General features: G+C 39.1%; 1 protein-coding gene across 1 annotated transcript; it reads right to left on the reverse strand.

Annotated features, from left to right (window-relative positions):
* Window positions 1-8,607: 8,607 nt before the first annotated feature.
* MEMO1 (mediator of cell motility 1) lies at window positions 8,608-22,062 on the reverse strand. The gene is made up of 6 exons (XM_010077051.1): window positions 21,996-22,062; window positions 19,948-20,060; window positions 18,505-18,616; window positions 16,208-16,284; window positions 10,607-10,711; window positions 8,608-9,286 (listed from the first exon to the last, which is right to left on the reverse strand). Exons 1-6 carry the CDS (start codon window positions 22,060-22,062, stop codon window positions 9,155-9,157), a joined length of 606 nt encoding a protein of 201 aa, XP_010075353.1. The 3' UTR covers window positions 8,608-9,154.
* Between the last annotated feature and the right edge of the window lie 240 nt (window positions 22,063-22,302).

Consider the following 22,302-nt stretch of genomic DNA (forward strand, 5'->3'; position numbering starts at 1 on the left):
CCAAGGGGCTCTTTTCTCCCTTGTAAATTTATTTCTAGAGTTACACATTGCAGAAGGTGAAGTGTTTGTCTGTTATGCCAAAAGGAAGAGGTAGTTAAAATAACAGACTTAATTCTTCTGATCTGTAGCTAGGAGGGCTGAAGAAGATTTGACCTCCTTTGAAAAAATCTCAGGAGGGCAGAAACTGAGCTATTCCTAGAACATCCTTACAAAGCATTTTGAAATGATAAAAAATACCCCATGGCAGTGACTATATCAGTACCTAACTGTGCTATATCAGCAAGAGTGCAGCCAGTAGATCAAGGTGCAACTATGCCACATCACACCTCGGCACTGTGTCCAGCTTTGGTCCCCCAAGGTCGAGAGAGACACTGAAAAACTGGGGCCAGTCCAGTGAGCTGGGGAGGTGAGCGCATCAAGATGGTTATGGGGTTGGAGACCTTGGCACATGAAGAAAGGCTGAAGGGATTGGGGGTCATTCAGCCTAGAGAACCGAGGGCTCAGAGAGATTTCATCCCAGTCTTTCAGTGCTGGAAATGCAGAGACAATGAAGACACTCTCTTCATAAGGATGCACTGCAATGGACAGTCAAGTTGTTTCAGGCCAAATTTCGTCTCCAGACACAAGAAAAACTGTAAAACACTGTAAAACCAACTAAAGACTAAACCAACCATAGGTTGCCCGGAAGTGCAGCAAAATTTCCCTCGATGGAAATATGCAGGACTGGGCTTGGCAATGCCCTAGATCACCTAACCTAAGGCCCTGCTTCCAACCTGCATTGTCCCAGCTGCTCTTTCTGGCCCTGGCCAAGCTGGGCTGTCCCCCAGTTTTTGTATCTCTCACTACAGCGAGCTGCTGGAGAGTCAAAGAGGCGGTGTCTGCACAAGACTGCCTCTTACCTCTGCTTTAGCTTCCTTCCTACTGCGATACAGCTCTGTGGCAGCAACAGCCAGCAGCAAAAGGGCATCTTTAGCATCCTGCCAGCTACACCCATGCAAAGCAGCTGTATACAACACAGACAGTAGCTGCACCACCCATTTTACCATACATCTCCCTGCTACTGGAGGTAGAGCTACACCAGTGCTAGGTCTGCAGTGGCGTCTCCCTGGAAAGTACGAGTGATGGCACGCTCCAGCTGTGCGAGGTGCCAGGGCCTGGATGCTCACCCCTGACCAAAGCAACTCAGCAACGGAAAGTGAAGAATATGAATTTAAACATTTCTTCACTGGCCCAACTCTGCTCCAGCAAGACAGTTGGAAAAAAATGGACATTGTCTTTAATTTTTGCAGCCTGACTTTAGTCCCTCACCTTCTGACTTCATTTTGGAATGCTGCTTAGTTATAAAATAAGCTGGATCCAGCCTGAGATTTCTCTGTCAGATAAAATGAGTTCAGCTAAAAGAAACTCTAGTCATGGAAAAGCTCATATGTCAAGAAAACAGAACCTAGCAGTATTTAAAAGAAAAAGAAAGAAAGAAAGAAAAAAAAAAAGCAGCAGCTTGGCTCCCATTCCTTTTTTAATGAACAAAATAATCTTGTAAAATCACCTGGCAGATCACACAAATGAAACTTCTGCTCGGGGTTAGAAAGCATGGACGTTTGTCTCCAGATACAATTTGAGTGCATCTTTTTCATCTCTGGTTTTGTTCCACTGCACAAGCTGCCAGCAGCGTTCTACCACAGCCTCTCCCCAGCTTACAACAGCCAAGATCTGGCTCTCTCGCTGCCTTTGTGAGCAGCTCCATGTCTCCTTAAGAATGTTTGATCTGTCTCCTACCGACTTCAGTGAGAGCTTGGTCAGACACAGAGGCATTTTTCCAAGCTGTGCAAAGGTAGGATGCCACATGTGGCCCAGTGGGTGCCCTCATGGGTGGCCACCCTCCACATGCCAGGCCAAACCAAAGCACATGGACCCCCCCCACCAAAGCTGGGGAGGGTCCTGCCCCTGAGCACAAGGGTGGGTAATGCCACAGAGGATGCTGTCATCCATCCTGCCACCCCCAGCTTGGGTAGGGTGATGGCTCCAGCTGCTGTCTCAGGCCCACTCCGCTGAAACCCATTAGACCTTTGCCAAGACATTTTTCCTGAACAGGAGCACATCCTTAACAATTTACCTGCAGTGCCACTTGCAGTGGAGCATGGGAGAAACCCCTCCCTTTCCACATGCAACCTGTAGGGTGAGTATAGGCTCTGCTTTCAGCCCAAGCTCCCACCTCACCCCTAACTGAAGAAGAGTCTTCCTGAAATGCCAAACGAACCAAGTGAAGTAATTTTGCATGACTTCTGAAACAGAAGACTACAAGAAAGCAAGAGAGTCCATGTCCCGAGACGCAGCTGGAGGTACACAATCACTTAACCTTTATATGTTTGCTTATGAGCTTTGCAAACAAAAACATCTGTACCTAACAGACGATGTTGCCTTTTTTTTTTTACTGTGGTTTGTGACAGAGATAACTCAGTAGGCGACAATCTCCAATGGAATTTTATTCCCCAAAACCCTGCATTTTTTAAAGCACAGTGTTGTAAAGGGACTGTTGGATGTGGCCACAAAGTTCAGGGCAAACCAGAAAACAAAAAGCTCTCACCGGTATTTTAAAACTGGAAGCAGCTCCTCAGTGAGGATGTATCTGGGGCTAGAAAGATGCCGCCCCGCCGGGGCACACGGCTGTCGCCTGTCAGGCAGCGCGACACTGACACCTAGTGTCTGCCAGCCCTCCCCCTCCCCAAAATAACTCCTCGGTAGAAACGAACAGTCACCGACGACAAAAAACTGATTTCCAGAATGCTTTGCAACCAGCGTGGCTGCAGAGGGGCGGCCAGGGCCGGACGGACGGGTCTCTGCTCGAAGGGCGAGGGCTGGCTGCTGCCAGGGATGGGGGCGATCAATCGTGGAGGTGCCTGGCTGACATTTGAGGGGCGCTGACACCTGGAAACATGTAGTTAGGAGAAGGGAAAAAACGGTAATGGGGGAAACTCTCATTTTCCAGTCAACTGCTGTGCAGTGGGGGAACGCAGCCCTGAGCCCCAGCACTTTCCCTCAGTCTCACACAAAGCTGCTTGCAGGAAAGCAGAATGTTCAAGAGACTCTTAACTAAAGCTCATCATCTGACACAAGCAAAGGCAGTTTTTCAAAAGACCTGTTGATCAGGAGAGTTCACTTGCATTTAGTGGAAAAGTCCCTTCTCTCTGGACCAGGAGTGCTGTGCCCCCCCAAGGAACGCCTGCTCCACCAAACCCCACCAAGGACACCCACCTCTCCAAGAGCTCCTGCTGCAGATACAGAATAGGAAGCCTCCAACCCCAGGTCTGTCCCAGCCTTTGTGAGGAGGTTAACTTTCTAGTTAAAGTTTTCCCAAAACTTTGTAGAAATATGCTTACACATTTTTTTGAGTTTTGGGGGGTTGTTTGGTTTCTTGGGGTTTGTTTTAAGTGAAGATGAGAATACTCTTGTAGTTTCCATAAAGTACAAGTTTACACCTGCCACAACCTATCTGTTACCTACTTTACTGGATTTATTTTCCCACATAACCCCAGTGCTTTAGAGTTGACATGGGGCATATGTCAGTAATGCATCCCATTGTCCTGATGGATGAAACACTGAGTGTGCACCAGAGCAAAGTGCTTTTATACAATGACCAAATCAGTTTATTTCAGAAGAGCTCGAAAGCAGCATTTGGTTACATCTCAGCCCTGCCTGCAAACAGAAAACCATTTCTCAAAATGCAGAAAGTGTGATTTCTCCCTGAAAGTATTTGTGACGCCAGTCAGTATTTCCAGACCAGCCATTTATAGCAGACATCTTACTGACAGGTTATTTGTAACACCAGCTCTTTGGACTGTCATCATAAAGGAAAGAATATTTTTGTCGTAAAAAAATATGCATGAGCTCAACACCGATTCATCACAGCTGAGCCTAAAGGCTCACCCTTCACATCTTTATAACAATTCCTGGAGACAAACAGAAAGTCATTTAAGTGTCAGCCAACACATCCCAGTGGCCATCTTTCCCCATCTGCCCACACAGCCCAGCAGCTCAGTCAAGCCTCTGCAGCCCAGGCACGAAGATGCCCATACACCACTTGTGCTGCAAGAGTTCAGCAAAAAAATATAATAAACACCTTTTACCAAAGAAGGTATTTCACCCAAGAGCACTGCTGTTTTCAGTCTTGTGAAGTTGCAGTCACAGGCTCAGGAAAGTAATTTCTCACTGTTCTAAAATACACTAGAGAAAAAAGAAACCTAAGAAGTTTAGGTTTCGAGAGTTCCTATTAATGCTTAACACAATGTTTTATACCTCTTGTGGTTTACGTCTTCGTCATATACAGAGCACTATATGAGTGAAGTCTAAAGTTTCATTACTGGCTTCACTCACAGTAGATTTGAGGCCCTGGATAATTAATGGCATTTAAATACAACTACTAGAATTAGGATATATTTTCATTTAAAACAGTAATTAAATAACTTTGGTTTCACAAGCTTTGAAAAAGGTATATAGAATTGCTTGTAGGGAATACATATTTACATCGATGTCAGTGGAGATCACAAGGCTGAGATTATTTACTCCTCTTAAATCCACCGAGAACCAAACACATCACCCTACAAACTTGGGGTGTGTGGGGATCCAGCTGTCACCTCTGCATAAAAGCCAAGACACCTTTATTTACCTGTAACTTAAACATATCAGCATAGGATTCTCACCCTTGAGCTTCAACAAATTGTGCTACACTTGACAAAACACTTCCAACTTTTCTTCTAAGTAGCAGGAACTGGCTGCCCGCCATTGCATCCAGCCCACAGATGCACTGGGCAGTATTTTGCAGCTTGTCAGCTCCCAAACAGGATAGCAGAACAATTGTTGACATTGAATTGGAAAAGCAACCATTTTCTTCCCCATTTATGCCTATTCTCCTCATTTCTCTGCCCTTTCCAAAAAGATCCAAGTCTCTACAAACCCTCCCAACCTCAACCCTCCCCCCCCCAACACCCCAAACCACACACTAAAACCAAGACCAAAACACACAAGCAAACAAACAAACAGACATAGTCTCTTTCTTAATTTAGGTATCACTATCATGGCATTTTCATTCCTGGGGTATAAGCAATGGGAGAGATGTCTCAGACCCCGGTGTTAGGGAATGGACATACTAAATAGGTACCAGACCAGACAGGAAGAAGCCAATGCTGAGTTTTCAGCTAATGCTGGAATAAGATAAGCCCCGAATGACACCAGGCATCTGGAAGTTGTCTGCAGTATGCATGGACAAATTGTTTTCGGAATTAGACAAAATCAAGTAAAGAAAAAAAATTTAAGAAAAAAAAAAACCTTTAGAGACAATAGAGGCAATAGATTTCACATTACTGAAAGAATAAAGTCAGTTCATCCCTACAGACCAATTCCAAATCATGTTTTGCAATTGTCTATTGAAAAGGCCATCTGGCTGCACTGCAGGCCCCGAACCAAAACATCTCGCATCTTTGGGGAGCATTAAACTGGATCCTGAAATTCAGCTTTTCTTCACACGGAAGATCTTTTCATAGGCTAGCTTCAAGGGTTAACTTCAGAAAGTTCCTCACACAAGTAGGAAGGCAAAAGGGACTTTAAACATTCCTCCATGAAGGTAATGGTTTAGGCAATTTCTGAGAGTGGATCAGATGCTAGTCAGCACTCTGAACTCAGCCCCAGAAAACAACAACTGCAAATTGTGGTGACTCATGTCGTTTGAAAGCAAAGCTTCCTTTGATGCAGAGTATTTTTCCTGAGGGAATAAGGGGAAAAGGACAAACGTGAAATGGAAAAACCCTACACCAACCACCGAAACGACACGCCACAGCACTGGGCAGCACTGGGAGACTGCGTGCAGGCCTCAGGCTGAAACCCCCCACTTCAGCGCTTGAAATGTCAACTCGAAATTCCTGAGGAAAGCCTACAGCAATACCCAGAACCCTGTGACACAGCAATAAGCCCCTGACTGGGAAACCGAAAGCAGGAGCTCGGCCTTTCCAAAGGCTCCAAGAGAGCAGACGGCATGGCAGCAAGAGTTCACTTCCAACAACAGCATTGCACCAAAGGCACTCAAGTCAGGATTTTTTAAATAAATAAAGCCAAACAGCCATTACAACCTGACGAAGGCTGAGCGCTGAAGCAGCCACGTCGAGCTCTGTCCACACCGCACGTGCCCAGGCGGGCCGGGGGCAGTGCCTCCTCAGGCTCAGCCGAAAGCCCAGAGCTGGCCCCTGGGCCCACCAGGCACCCACCCACCCAACCCTGGGAGTGGGACAGGCGCTGTGGGTCCCTGCGCCTTCCCCTGCCTCTGCTGACCTACTGCTCCATTTCAGTGTCAAAAACCTTAACCGAACAATTAAGAACTCAGCAGACAGTACTTTAAAAGTGCTTTTTAAAGACAGTATTTTAAAAAACAAAATCCATAAAGCTCTATTGTGAACAACACGAAAACAGAAAAACAAAGGAGTATTTTAATCAACATGTTCACACATTGAACATTTCTCTAAAATGGGAAAATTTTAAAATTAGAATCACATCCCTGGCTGGATTTATTGCAGCAGAAGAGCGGCCAAAGCTCAGTCGTCCTACGCACAGGAGAAACCTCCACAAAAGCGAACAGGACTGTGAATATTCAGCATTGTCTACATCAGACATTCTTTGTCCCAAAATGCTATATTCAAAGATATATTTAAGTGAGAATAAAATGTGTGGTAAAGCTAAAATAATGAAACTACAGTCTTGAGTGAAGATCTTTTCAGATTATTTGCTTTTCCTTCTGACACATTTTAAGCTGACACACCAGGAAACAGCACTGAAGTCAACTCCCTCCAATCACACCAACAGAGCAAAAAAAAAACCTGAGTTCTTTGAAGTCAGGTATTTTCTGCTTTCAAACAAACAGGGTTTTTACAAGAAATCCTTCTCAAGTTAGAGCAGATTTTGCAAAGCTTTAAAGTTCTCTCTGAGCAGGCTTCTGAACTGTCATTGCTGGTTATTATTAGTAGGCACAGAAATTCCCATTTTAATTAGAAACTTTATTTTGAAATACATTACACAGTTTACATGTGAAGTGCTTTCACTGTAAGATATTTCGATATTTCATAACATTGTGCTGAGCAAAACGGCTGACCAATTTCCTTTAAGCTCTTCCAGTTATGCTTCATTAAAGGTATCTTACAGAACTAAGATGCAGCTTAGGCATTTGGATTCAGAAGCTAATTACTATGTTTAACTTAGGGAGAAAGTATATACTTAACTGTTCCAATTAACTATGTGTTTCAATAATGACGTTAAGCATTTGGCATAAGACTGAAAGAAACGAGTCCTAATTAAACTTGTATTCACCAAAGATTAAACAAAAACATGATCAAACTACTTATTAATAAGGCACAGTCAGACAAGTATTTATAAAGACTGGCTGCCAGTTCAGTTTTACCTGCACAGCCTTCCTGCTGGTCTGTCAAAAGCAATCTGAAAGCTGTTTTCCCTGTCTGCTGCTGCAACTTTTCAAGAACAAGGCAGAGCAATAAGGCAACTAAAAGAACAGACATGCAAAGGAGTTGGGCATTTGGGATAGATTCTGAACATCTGCAAAGTAGTTCATTTTGTAAATGGAGCATTCACCTGTTGTTATTAAAATGGGGGCCAACCCTGATAAGGGAAATAGAAGTGGTACAAGCAGTGCCTATTTGCAAAAGGGTACTTTAATAGAAAAATCGAGATGTCTGATATGCTTCCAGGTAAAGACTTTCCCACAACTTTCAGAGATAATCTAAATTGAATTCTGAAATTCCCCTCTGCCACCCAGAAAAGCTGAATGTACCAGAAGATTGCTTGATGGCAGGTGAAATATCAGGGAATGAAATCTCCATTTAGATAATGAGCCAGTACTGCCATCCTACTTTGCATTTCTTATTAGAATGAAAGGAAGTCTTCAGGAATTATAATAACTCAAATAATCACACCATTATTTTGGCTGGAAGAAAGTTCAGGAACTCCTAAGATGTGATGATGTTTAAAGAACATGAAACAATTCTACCCACAGTCAAAGAATGAAAAACTAAAAAAAAAAACTAAAAAAAAAAAAAGGAGAGGCCTTACCTTCCCCTCAATTAAATCTTTGAGGAATAACTGCTTGAGCTTAGCACTGTATGGCTTCTGTGGCCTGTGAATGCTTGATAGATACTCCAAAAATTATAATTTTCAAGCTACTGTTGGTTTTCAATTTTAAGTCATTTCAAATAAAAATACTGCATCCATTTCACTTTAATAAACAAACTGAGCATAAAAATAATTAAAAGTGTATTTCTGATACAAATTTGTATCACATACTAAAAGATACTATTTTATAGATAATTGTAAAACAAAAAGAATTAGAATATACAAAAGGTTTTTAAAATTCTTTTGCACGGTTGAACTCATAGTGCAGGTTTAAGATAAAAAAAAGTCTGTAAATGAAGTAGTCATAACAAATGTTGAATATAAAATACACTCTAAAGTATTTTACAGAATGGCTGAATTATCAAGCGTAAGAACCGAGGACAAAGGATGTTGATGACAAGCAGCCACATACAGAACACAAAGCAATAAGTTTAAATCAGACTATTTTGGTTTCTGTAGCCCTTTATTAGCAACTAAAATAGATATCTGTTGTACATCACGGGTAGTAACTGACTATACTGGAGTTTTATTATATTCTAATACAGGATCATTTATAAATGCGTTGTTTTCCTTTTTTATCTTTTATTAAAAAGCTTCCACTCCTTTTTCCGTTTACAACTTGCAAAACTATTCTGAAAGCTGAGTACATGTGCACAGGTCTGCAAAGAGTGCAAATTTAGAATATGGTAAATGCTTTACATGTTGTATTTGTAAGGACTGTCTGCCACCGTGCCTTCATAGCCATTACCTTTTCCAAAAAAAAACAACCACAAAATGTTTCAATACCAGCCTTCCTTCCATTGTCCTAAACAAGAAAGCATTTTTAAATGAGTTGAAACTAAGGAAGGACTACACCTACTAGAAAAGAAGAGAGTTCTATTAGTTTGAGGTTTCAGTATACCCAAAGACCAGGGACTGTATCTTTGTAAGGGCTAGGCTGGGACCCCGTATACAGAGTGTGTGCAGGTGCCATCCCTGAGCATTCAGTGGTTCAGTGGACCATAAGTGCTCCAGCTGCATAACTCACTGAGCTGTCTTGCCAGCTTCGACACTGGCTTGACTGAGCATAATTCAAAAATGAAAAGCTCATATTCATTCCATTCTTCTGGAGCTCATTGATAGCCTGAAGAGAGGGAAAAAAAAAAAGCTGTTTAAAAAAATGTGTCAATGAAATTATTACATTTTCTAGATCTCAGTCCTCCCCTTACCCAGGGGTCCTTGCACCATCTCTCATAATAATATAAGCACCTCCAAGCAATTTGTGGACCTAACCCAATTCTGTGCCATTTCATTCAGTGATTCTCCCCCCACTGCACTATGTACATTCATGCAGTTCTAAAAGGTAATACCAAACAACCTTTCACAACAGATCCTTTAGAAACAATGCTTTCAGTTCCATAGGGAATCTATACAGAAACACCGATGTAACAAAAAAACCCCCACAACATTATTAATGAAAGAAATACAATCTAAAAAGTGTTAAGGAAAAAGAACGTACCAAGATAATTTATTGAAGTGTGACAACGGACAAAAGTGAATGAACAGAATTTAGCTCAGATTCACTGCAAAGTTAATCATTATCTCAGGCAGAGTTGGATATTTTTGCAGAGTTGTCATAGTCTGAATTTTGCTACATGCATCCCTAATATTGATATTGCTCATACAAACTCTATAGACTCCCGTTTAAAAGGTCCCTCATAGACTACATTTCTGGTGAATTAAAGTTTTCTCTTTTAAAAAGGTTAACATACTTCCCATTTCAGACTTGAGTTACAGTAAAAATACAGTGAGATTCATTCAAGCAATATGAGAAATCTACAGCACTCCAGCAGTGCTGTAAAGCAGCTGTGACCCAATTTAGACAACTAAGTTAAGCCAGGTTTATGTCTGCACTGCATCACCAAAGCAGAATACAGCAACTAGACAGCACCAGTTAATCTGAATTCTAATTGCCAGTAATCTAGGAGTTAACGGTGCACTGCACTAATACTTGGAGAGGCAATCTCTCATCATATTTGCAAAACTCAAAAATACTGCCAGACATCACAAGGCACTCACAGTAGCTAGCTAACAGCAATACAGAAAAAATATATACGTTTGTAAGTACCGATTCAGAAGAGTATGTATGTGCTTTTTCAGGGAGATAGATTTATTTGTTTGTTCATTTAGGGCCAAGAGAATTATTGTGTTTCATTGTAATCCAAAAGGACCATGGTACCTCATCTCCCTTATGAAACTGAAAACCCCAAGCCCTTGCAAAAGCTTAAATCTGTCTATATGCAAGATATGGAAATTGGACACTAAGTTGAGAACACCTGGAAAAATAAATTAATTCAAGACTTGCCATTTTAGAAACAAGGAACAGCCCAGCAATACTGTATCTAAAACAAATGTAAGCATTTTTCTGAAAGTTACATTTTTCAACAACTCAAAAGTTACTTACATTTAATAATACACCAATAGGATGTCTTCCACATATTGTATTATGGTATTTCTTCAAGTAATTGCTAAAAGATACAGGATCTAGCTGCTCTATAATGCTCATACCCTGAAAAAGAATCGATAGCAATGATTACTTCACTCATTCATAAGCAGGTGTTTATACATCACCTATTTATGACAACACAATACTTCAGGAGGAAAAAGCCTCTACTTTGTATAAATGGTACCAAGGGAATCTCAGCACATAAGCTCTAACTTGTAGTCAACTTGTTGCCATCCCTTGCCAAACTAAAAGTGCAGGAGCTCTTCCAATGCTGTCAATGATCCACAGATTTGTAAAGCTATCTTTGCAGATACCAGTGAAGCTCATGTTAAAAAAATCTCCTCCCGCAGACTAGCTGATCCCCAGGTCCAAGGGTGCCTGCCCTACTTCCATAGGATTTTGTACAGCAAAAGGGGCAAAGCAGGAATAAGTTTTGACACCATCTCTTCTCCCTGGTAACAGAGCTCAGAGCTGAGCACTTGCCTGGGACTTCTGGATGTCCAAAAACCCTAGACAAATCATTAATATACACACACGCAATTCAAGCATGTAGCAAATGCAATGTATCCTAGACACACGAGGCATGCCAGGCAGCTGATCTGGGCACAGGCTGACCATCTGCTCAGATCATAAAAAGCAGATCCAGAACATCTCTAAAGCACTAGAAAGTCAGTGCATGATGGAAACATAAGAGCCATCCACTGTACATGAAGCAGTCACATCTACACATACTTTTCTCCATCCACTGTGACACTAATGATCCCACAGAGTCATATTATGAAAACCGGAACATGTATGGAAAACAAAACCTTGCACATATACAAAAATTTGCATTCTTAAAAGGAAAAAGAATCCTACAACTCCAGATACAGCCTATTCTTACCGCATCCCACAGAGCAGATCAAACACAATGAAAGTAGTTTAAAGCAAGTCTAAATCATGGCTTTGCTATTTTGCCTGTATTAGACTCCATCCTCTTGTGTTTTTCCTTCCTCTGAAAATTATAATCCCCTTCACCAGGTAAATGAGCTCCAGTGATTCACTAATTCAGTAAGAATTCTCTGCTTCTTACATGTAGCTGATGAAACAGGAAGGTTTTCCTTAAGAGTCTGGAAAAAGCATACACTTTGCATGTGAACAATGGGAGGTTGATATCAGACAGGGAGAGAATTTCTCCTAAGGTTTCTGCGATTGCCCCAACCCCATACCCTGCTTTTGGAAAAGTGTAGGTGATAAAAAGAGAAATCATGATGCAGGAAGCAGTCAGCCTGTCTGAAGTCTCCACCTCAAGAGTGAAACCTCCTGAATACTCTGCAAGGGTGTTGGCTGATCTAGCAGATACGCTGATTATTCCGACCAGACCACAGCTTACAATGGAAGAAGAATGGAAGAAGCTGGAGATTCCCAAGAGAGTCAGGGAGGATTAGAAAATAGCAACTATAACCACCACTTTTGCGTACTTTTAATTAAAAACAGACAGAAGATTAATTCATAAAGAGATAAATTTTATAGAAAAATAAAATCAAACTATTCTGACCAATTGCTGGCAAGAGCTCCATTCTTCCAGTGTCATGGAGAGGGTGTTCAGACCCCTGGCCAGTAATTACAGCTGTTACTCACTCCAGGTCTACAGAACTTAAATGAGTGCCAAAAAAATAAAAGTAGCTATTCTCTAACTAGCATTGATTACATAGATATCATTGCATTTCTAAAGTTTAAGCAGCATGTCTCTGAACCATCCATTTACCTGTAAACTGTACATGTCAATACACAGCTAAAGAAAGCAGAACCAAACTTAACTCCATACTCAAGTGAGACTAAACATGCATAAGGCACTTATTCAAATACTGAACAGCTCATAACAATATATTTTATCCATTTGTAAATCCTTTTATGACTTTTTAAAAAATGAAAATGTCTGCTCAATTGAGAGACTCATTTTATTGCTGCAAGTTACTGGAATATACCGGGCAGAGGCATTTGAGCATTTGTCTCAAATGAACGGACATGAATTTATCAGAATGCCTAGCAAGCTTATTTCCATGCACAGTTCAGCACTGCAAAACATTTAGAGCTACGCAGTTCATCCCAGCAAATGCTAACAGAGCTCCATACGTCACGTATTGGAGAAAATCCATAGGAAATGGGTATTACCCATATCCTATAAGCACTCAGCTGTACTGAACTTTTCAACCTTTCAGACTTAAAAACCGTTGTGGCAGAGGAGCAAAGACTACCAAGCTTGTTTCTCAGTCTAAAATGGTGTTGAGGAACAAAGGAAACATTTCTGTCAGGTTGTAGTTTATTTTTCTAAAAAGCAGAAGTATGAAGCTAACCATTTTCAGTATTCTAAATCACTCAGCTAGGCTTGCTTTAGAACAGAGCTAAAATACACAAGAAACTGCACATGATAAAAATGCAAACCATCACACAATTCTGCAGTTTATCACATGGTTATTATGGCACCACATAGAAATGGTGTATCTCAGTTAACCAGACACTGTAAATGGCACCTACAATATCCTATCTCAGTGCACTTAATACAATTAAAAGCAGTTACGTGCTTAAATATCATCCCCTATAGGACCAAGTATCTACAAGGTTACAAAAAACCAAACCCCAATCCACAGGCATATTTTATATTATATTCCAATAACCCTTTGCTGGTCAATCTTAAGCCTGCAACCAGTTCCTTCAGCTGCTTCTTCACATTTAAAAAAATACAAACTAGTAGCACACTTTTGGAAATAAAAATAAACTTGGTCTTAGCATTAGCCAGTCCAACTGTCTTTGCACGTGGGAGTCACTCAGGCTAGAAGACAAACAGCCAACAGGAAAATTACTGGCTGGGCACAGCAGACAGAGCAGGGAGCTGGGCCCCCAAGGCAGAGAGTCATGGTCGTGCATTATGCCCAAACTAAGAAGCCTTCCCAGACTGGAGCACTGTAGAAGGTGTAGGCACACCGTAGCAGCACCACAGAAGCTACCAGGATTCAGCAGTTCATTAGAGTCACCTGAGAAGCCACCTATGATGTGCACAGCTCCTGCACAACAGCTGCCGGCTGCTCCTGCTCAGCTCCCGTCAGTGCCTGCATTATCCTCCTCCTTCAGCATTCAGGGGAACAGAATCCTGCTATTGACTCAAGCGAGGTATAAGGTTTCACAAGTAGATATAAAAGGAGCAATCTGGCAGTGAAGATTGAAGCAAGCAGTCTGCATTTTCTGGCTAGCCATAATCAAAAAATAATTAGTCTTCAACAACATCTTCAACAGACTACTCCCCCACTTTTATTTAAAAAGATGGTAGGTAGCACACTAGGATACACAAACAAATTATTGCACATCAGCTTCTCAATTATAACTCTTCATTTGAGGATGCTTCCCTGAGGTACCCCTATTAACTATGGGGTTGTTTACTCCTTTCACCGTTGCTTCACAAGGTGCGCTGTGGTACCCCCAGGGTGACGGCGGTCACATTAAGAGTTACCATGGAGAAACCAAAGTCTGCCCAGCAATATTTACTACTCTGTATTTTTTTATGCTGGAGTCTAAGGACTCTAACTTAAAATCATAGCAAATAAAATTTCTCACAGTGGTTACTAGGTTAGTAAAATCTTCAATGCCCAAGGTGTTTAGCATTGTTTATGCACTAGCAAGGAAAATCATCGTGCATCTGTACTTCAGGTCCAGTCTAAATAAGGAAGAGATCATTGTCCTCCCACGAGGGTATTTCCAAGGAAAAGTAATTTCATTTTAACCCAGAATATTTTCCGGCTTACAAAGTGCTCAGCCGACTGCTTTCCTAGTTAGGTCCAATAAAATTATTGGGACAGTAACAGCAGAGGTTAAAACCTCTGACGGTTTTAGTACAGTTCTGTCTCTATCTTAATGCTATTTTCTCTGCGGAGAGGTCTAGTGGTTACAATAGAAGTTTCCTCAGCATGCCAAATTACATTAAAAATTCAATACTTTATCTACAGACACAAGAAGTAATTGAGTGGGGCATACAAAATTGAATAAACTCTTTCCAAAAGCTGGCGAAACGTGACAAGGAGATCTTTGTGGCATTGAGGATAGCATCCCAAGTGTACCGACAATACTGCTAAAAAGAAATTTCTGAAATTCACTGAAAGGAAAACTTACTCTGTACAGAGTTTGAATATAGAGACATGTGTTCAGGTATGGCACGCTATAAACAGGCAAAACCAAGCACAGTATACTGCTAAGCAGCATCTTTAGTTTTCCAGTTAAACTTAAGAATGAAGAAGTCTTTTTATAGTTATTAAATAGTAGACATAATTTTCAATGTTACAAAAAAAAGGTCATTTCCTTCTGGCTGAATAACCACTAAAAGAAACGAGTTGGTACAGCAACGTATTCACCAAGAATTATTAAGTGCCAAAGTCCAGTTTCTCTCAGCTTTCACCACAGAAATTAACAAGGGGAAACTACTGTTTGCTAATGCACCTTCATCTGCTCTCCTGCAAAAACACTCAGAGCTGCAAATTCTGGGACTCCGCAGAAAAACACTTGTCTTTCTAGAGAAACCTCTCAACTCACAACAAGAATTATTAAAAATGGGATAAACAGAATGAAGGCAAATTATTTACTGCTTCCTTTCCAGTGATGAATAGTGGAAAAACAAAGAGGTTAATATGGATACAGAAAGCAAAAAACTCAAGAGATCTCTCCAGCAGATAGGATTTATTCCTTCATGATAAGGAAAAAAAATACATGCCCTGAATAAATAACACAGTTCTCTCTTCTAACAGATTTTACAGAAGTTACATAAATGACCCAACCAGTTTTAAAACAAATTTTAAGGTCAAATATTTCCAAAAGAATTACTTCTATTCTGTGCTTTAAGCATAATCTCGAATGTTAACTCAATCTTTTAATTTAAAAATAAATCCTTGTCTCCTCTGACTGCAAAGAAAATACAACATAATTGACATTATGATCTTCATGTATTTAGCATTCCACTCAGCTGTTTGCCAAACCCAGAATGAAGTATGGTCTACTGCTATTCCCCACCACCTACCAGAGAGTAAGGGGTGAGGGGAAGACTACTCCCAAGGAAATTATGACTTTCATTTACCTGACCAGCACAATCCCCTACAGTCTTTTCCTCCTCAAGATGGATGTTGCTGAAACCATTAGCATAATCACAATGCTGTTTCGATATGCAGGTATCGTAGCTATCCAGCCTGAACTACCACAATACTTGATCCATAATTCTTATTGCTTCTCAAAAACATAAGAAGGTATGTGGACAGGAATTACATTACACTAGGGCATTTTAGGTAGGTGAACATGCATTTATTCTCATCAATTGTGCTCACTAGATTATACCCACAATATATTGTGCACAGTCAGTAAAATGGAGGGTACTAGGTAAAAACAACAGCTAAGTTCTTATCATGGTAAACAAAGGAAAAGTATACATTCAATAAAATAGCTAATCTATAATATTTTGTTAGAGAAATTTCTAAAGTGTTCAAAGAAATGTAATGTACAGGAGAAATTTGTTAGTTAGTTCCACCAAATCTGAAAACTTACCATTTTATCTAGGTGCTCAATGGATCTATAAATTTCTCCTTGGGATTCATCATAGTAACTGTAACGGAACCTCTGACCTTGAAACAAAAACCATGTATAAAATAAAAAAGGGAAAAATCGTAGCTAAAACACTCCCTAGCACTTACTAAATAATTGAAATTATAATATTTGTAAAGTAGTAATCTCCATTTATTTTATACTTTTTAGCTCTACTGAGGAAATTTTAGGGCAATCAAAGTAGCAGCCCAGAAGTGAAGTAAAAAATACATGATGGGCAGCTATATTCCTGAGGAAAAACCTACTATGTAGAACTGACACTGCAGTATCACTTATTAATTGCTTGTTACTGCCTTGGAATCCAATTCTATAAATTAAAAAGTAAAGCAACATTTTGTTTCGCTATCCATCTTTACAAAGTCAACCCTGGAGTCAGGCTACTTCTGCTTGCACTACAATACACACAGTAAATGAAGGTTAAACAAAAAAGTTAATGGTAATTCAATGAACAGTTCTAGATGGTTCATTAGCCACAACAGAACCCAGGTCATTCTTATATACCTCCACCTTTTCCACAATTCCAAGACAAGTGAAATATGCACTTAATTACAAAAGTTGAACAAAGATGATAATGAAAAAAAGGGAAGAAGGTCTGTTGCGTAATGTAAAACATATCTTTCTCAAGCAGTCCCTTTTCCAGCTATTATCACACTTAAAAGAAAAAATAAAGTGTTAAAGCAGGACAGAAGTCAAGGCTTTTGGAGTCTTTATAGCTCTGCCACCAAGATGAACTGGGATAGCTCTGGTGAATTGACATAAATACTCCATCTGCTATCTTAGCCAGCAGTAAAATATACAAAACTTATTTCCATCAGAGGGATGTTGCCATGTCCAGTGAATTTTTAGCTAATTAGTTTTGCAAGTTGCTTTGAGGTGCTTAAAAGAAGAGTAAAAAGAGCACGAAACTTCAGACACTTATTTCATTGCAACAGTAAAGAGATGCATATAAACCCATACATCTTCACCATTTATTTCTTCCACTACACTGAAAACACATTACCACACTAATATTTTTCATCTATTGTTCCAGATTAAAAAAATAAAAATTTTTTAGCTTCATAAAAGCATTTCAGTTTCAAAGATACATTTACAGAAGTTAAAACGTTCAATGTTTAATAAAATACATTATTTGAAAATCACTACAAAACATTCATCATACTGTTACAATGAAGAGATGTGAAACTTACCCCAGTGGCAAAAGTCAGAAGAAACCACAAAGAGGTTACTAGGATCAGCTAGGTATTTACTGAAGAGTTTTCCAAATTCCTGCTCTTTTGACTCACTCAGTGCTCCGACCAACACAGGAATAATAGTAAACTCATCCTTATGGCTTATAAGCAAAAGAAAAGAGGTTGTAATTCAAGTAACTTCTGAAGTTTTTTCAGGGCTTGCTAACTGAAATTGCAGAATGTTTTAAAAGGCCACTACTGAAATTGTTTTAGAGCCTGAAACTACTTCAATTACAGAAAACAAATCCCCCTCTAAAACAGTATTTATCTTTGCTGCAAAGTGAAAACACCAGGCAAACAAAAGGAAAAGACACAATGAAACCTGCAATAAAGAATGATTTTGTCCCTGTATAGATGCTGCACAAATGGTGGGTAATTTTGCAACGTATATGAAAATGCTAAAGATAGCACGCAGATGTATACTGATACTTTAGGGAAAATTACAAATAATATGGAAGAAATGTTAAAAAAAAGACAAGGGGGAGAAACCTAACAATCATAAATTGACAAAAATTATCAACTTTGAAGAAAAATTATTCAAAATACTAATCTGAAATAGCAGGTGTAAAGAGAATCCTGATTTCAAAATTAGTATTAAGGCTCCAAACAAAATCTCACAGAAAACACCTATTAGTATTTGATCTTCTTTCAGAGATGTCTTGCAAAAATGAAAAAAAATCAGCTAACGTGAAAGATTCATGAAAGCATGTCTAATATTAACTCTATTAAGTCAACATAAACATATAAACTTGTTTATAAGGGGTGTTCCAATTTCATCATTCAGGTGTTTGCTCCACTCACGGTTTCTATTACAGCAACTAATCCTAGTCTCTGATCCTCTCTTCCCCAAAAATTTTTACTGGGGGGTGGGGGAGTGTCAGTATTACACACCATATAGGGTATTTTATACCATAAAGGGTATTATTATTTCCTACTGCACTTCACATGTCTTTCAAATATTTAATATGGTTTAATGCTCATTCTTGTAGAAGAAGTAATTAGCCCTAGTACCTTTCCATGGCTTTAGCAGTATAAGGCAAATGCATTTCAATACTGTGTTCATCTTCATCTGTCTGTAGGGACATACGCTCAAACATTCCAGTCTTCCACAATTCTCCATAAACTGAAATGAATTAAAGATTATTTTTTACTACTTTTTTTTTTTTAAACACTGTAAAGCAAGCTATAGCGCATCTTTATCAGAACAAGCCTACTATAACAAATTACTTGCCTCCAAAGGCTGTCATCATAAACCACTTGTTTTTAAATAAATTCAGGATTAAAATAACGTTCAAGTCATGAAGATACAAACAGAATTGATTCAGTTTACAAAATAAGTGTGGTAAATCAGTGATCTTGTTAGTATATTGAGATTTTCAGTTGACACAAAATTTAAGTAACACAAACAAAACCTATGAAAATACACATGCATTTGCCCAGCCACTGAATTCTTATTTTCACAAACCACACCATATGTTTTTTTAAAAAAACCCCAAAATTACTGATCAGCTGAGCCACTGCTGGATGTATTACTATTTAATACAATTTATTATTAACTGAATCATGAAATCTGGCGACAGCAAAAACTGATTAAGCAATCCATGTTTAGAAGTTAACTTTTCTATTCTCAAGTGTGCTTGCTGGTATGCATTTTGAAAACTCTCCACTGGATGAGGAATTTGATGTAGGGCTGTGCCTCCTTCTCTGCTTCATAAAGGAGTTCTACAGAAACGGAAAGATTTGTTACCTAAGGAAATTTCTACAGGCACTATGCAGAAAGCCTGAACTAGCTTGTTTAATCAGTCACGACAAAATAGCAATACATCTGCGCTGATTAGCCCTTCTGAAAACGATACTATATTATTTAGGTATGTCTCAAAACACATGAAAGTCAAAATATCAAATTTATCTTCATTGTACCTTGTATTCCACAGATTAACAGTGTTTAAGTTCTGTAAGTACTCTGACAGTTAAAAAAAAAAGTCACGTGCAATAATGCATCCAAATAAAAGCAGCTTTTTGCTCCTCTATTATTCCTGTATCAGAAATAAACTCAAACCAGCTAAAGTACTATCTTTTTTGCAGACAGAATACTTCATACAATAATGGAGCAGGCGTGTAGTGGGCTGTTATGAAAATGTAACACTTTTTAATCTTGAGGTCCCTTTTAAAGATCACTTGTCAAGAAGCACATACTCATAATGGAAAAGATAAAGATTGAGAATTCTTTACTTGCAGGAGCAAGAGAGACACTAAGGTTATAATATAGCAAAGCCGACAACCACCTGGATCTTTCAGAAGTTAGCTTTCATTGCAGTAAAAACAGATTTATACTTGTATGCCACTTAAAACCAATGAAGTGCCCAACAACAAGAAAGTCCTCAGCACTGCAGTCCCACAGTTAATACTCAAGCCTCAGCAATCTTCAAGATGTAAGCTTTATCAAGCACTTACTCTTTTGGTCAATTCGGAGATCATACAGAGGTGTTCTATAAATGTCCACACTGGAAAGTGCACATCGGGAAAGGGGCACGTGATGGGATGGCCCAAGAATGAAAATTTTTCGGCTACAACAATTAACACAAAAGCCCACAATTTAGACAACTGCAATAGTACACAGACTTGGTTTACAGTAACAAGCTAATAAAAATGTACAAAGTGATACCTTCTGGTGGTTACCAACACAGTTTAACTCTGCTATGTGTTAAGACCACAGACCATGTCCTAGCCTTGCTCAGTATCTCAGAAATGATCATGAGGCCAGTTCAATGTTTCCTGTAGCCTTAAACCTCTTAAGCAGGTTATGTATCACAGGGCACTCATCAGCTACAAATCTGACTGGACTCATTTGGAGGCTGAATGATGTGTTAGAGCCTCTTAGAACAGACTTTTTGATTCTCTCCTTGGACCAATACAACCTTCCGTTACATACCACCTTTAACAGCTACAGGCATGTGCCCTCAAATGAGGATTATGGATTTATCATCTGTTCAGAGCTTTTCACTTATTTACTTCATTAGCTTTACTTCAGATTTCACTAAATTAAAATTTAAGTAACTCTCAAAAGCTGTTTTTATCCAGCTGTTGTATCAACAACAGGGGCTTGGACCTGCGCATTCGTAGCTTTAGCTGATACTGCAAGCTTTCACACGTCATCATGATGTTATTTCCTCAAGTCCTCAGTTCCTGGCTCTTGATTGGATGTTAAGGGTCTCCTGCCACAGGACTTAAAGAAAAGAAAAACAAAACCTATAGGATATTCAGCTTTTCAGATTCAGAATTGTATCATCTTGTCTCCAGCACTAAACTGAAGGGGTGGGAGCCATGTAAAGATTTTTTTTTCCTTACATGTTGAGTGCTATAGCAAGCTATATAAAAATACTAAAACTTTTCACAGAGCTCGTAGAAACAAAATATCCAAACGAGCAATACTTCAGCTGAAAGATAAATTCTAAACATCCACTTGGTAAAATAGCAAATGCTCCAGAAAGTTCAATCAACTCCATGTTGCTGAACCTGGAGAATGCAATTCATTCTAGAAATTTTAGAGAAACTAGTTATCTGTCACACCATAAGTTATCATCACTTTGTTTACGATAGTTTGGAAAGAATCAAAACCATTGTCTGTGGAGAGCATTACAACATATTATCTCATAAGCAACTGATAGACATAGTTAGTTTTTATATTAACATTGCAAAATACACACTTTGAGTAAACAAACTTGAGATGTTTTAAATTTTTGTCATTTAAAAAACGTTGCAGTCAGCAAAACACAGAAGAATTATATTCCTTTAAACTAAAATAACTGGATTTGTATTTTCAGAGGCAGCCACAGACTACAGTAGCATGTTGAGTTTTTTTTTTTAATTTTTCTTTTTTTAAACTGTTGTGCTGTTAGAAACACAGGTCCATTTACAATTATTACAAGAAGTAACTTTCACTGACTTCAAATATTATATATACACACTGGTCACTTTCTCCACAGCAGAAGACAATCCTGGTAGCATTCAGCCCATAATCCTGCACTGAAAAACCAATGCAGAATCATGATCAAATATTTTAATATACTTAAAAGCCAACCAAAACCTCCCAACAAAAACAAAAGAAAAAAAGAAAAAAGACACTCTGCGACAAAGAAGCCCCAGCTTGGGCTTTCATAAAAGCAGTAGAATCTCAAGCAATACAGTACACTAAATGTTATTACCTGCAAAAAGAACACCTTTAACCCCTCTCTTCTAAAAAGTTAGTTGCCAATAATTTTTGAAAATACTGCTTTACATTTTCAATTTCAACAATACTACATTAATGTTTTCTTTTGTAACATTCAAACACTTTGAACATTTATGATGTTAAAACAGAAGGGATCCATAAAAGACTAAAAAGAGTACAAAATTAAAATTTGAGTACTTCATGGTGTAAGAATGTAAAATGACCATTCAGCTTCTCAGAGAATTGCAATGGCATTGTCTTCCACTTTGTAAAGAAAAACTTCAATACTTACGTAATATTAGGATCCACTTGTTTGTAAGCATGGGCTGCACAAGATCCACAATAGGTATATCCTGCATGGCTGCAAGTCAAGGTGTACAAAATGTTAACATGTTAAATATTAACATCTTAAATATGTTGATATTGCTTTTAAATGTTAATATCTTAAATGTTATTTCTCCCCAATAAGCTAGAAATAGTAAGAGTGATCCAAAAATCAACTCCTGAAAGAGCTGGAGAGCACTGCTGCAGTTCTGAAGTATGAGACATCATTGTTAGAGTACTATCAGTGACCATTGACTTCTAAGTTAGTAAGCCTC

The sequence above is a fragment of the Pterocles gutturalis genome, unplaced genomic scaffold (assembly GCF_000699245.1).
Source record: "Pterocles gutturalis isolate BGI_N339 unplaced genomic scaffold, ASM69924v1 scaffold17033, whole genome shotgun sequence".
NCBI lineage: Eukaryota > Metazoa > Chordata > Aves > Pterocliformes > Pteroclidae > Pterocles > Pterocles gutturalis.

What these genes read in the sequence shown, in the direction of transcription:
- MEMO1 (XM_010077051.1), bottom strand. Translation starts at nt 22,062, where the DNA reads ATGCAGGATATACCTATTGTGGATCTTGTGCAGCCCATGCTTACAAAC. An exon ending in ACTGCTAAAGCCATGGAAAG is followed by an intron (nt 16,285 to 18,504) that starts GTACTAGGGCTA and finishes TTTTGTTTCAAG; the next exon opens with GTCAGAGGTTCCGTTACAGT. An exon ending in TTGAGCACCTAGATAAAATG is followed by an intron (nt 10,712 to 16,207) that starts GTAAGTTTTCAG and finishes ATTCTTTTTCAG; the next exon opens with GGTATGAGCATTATAGAGCA.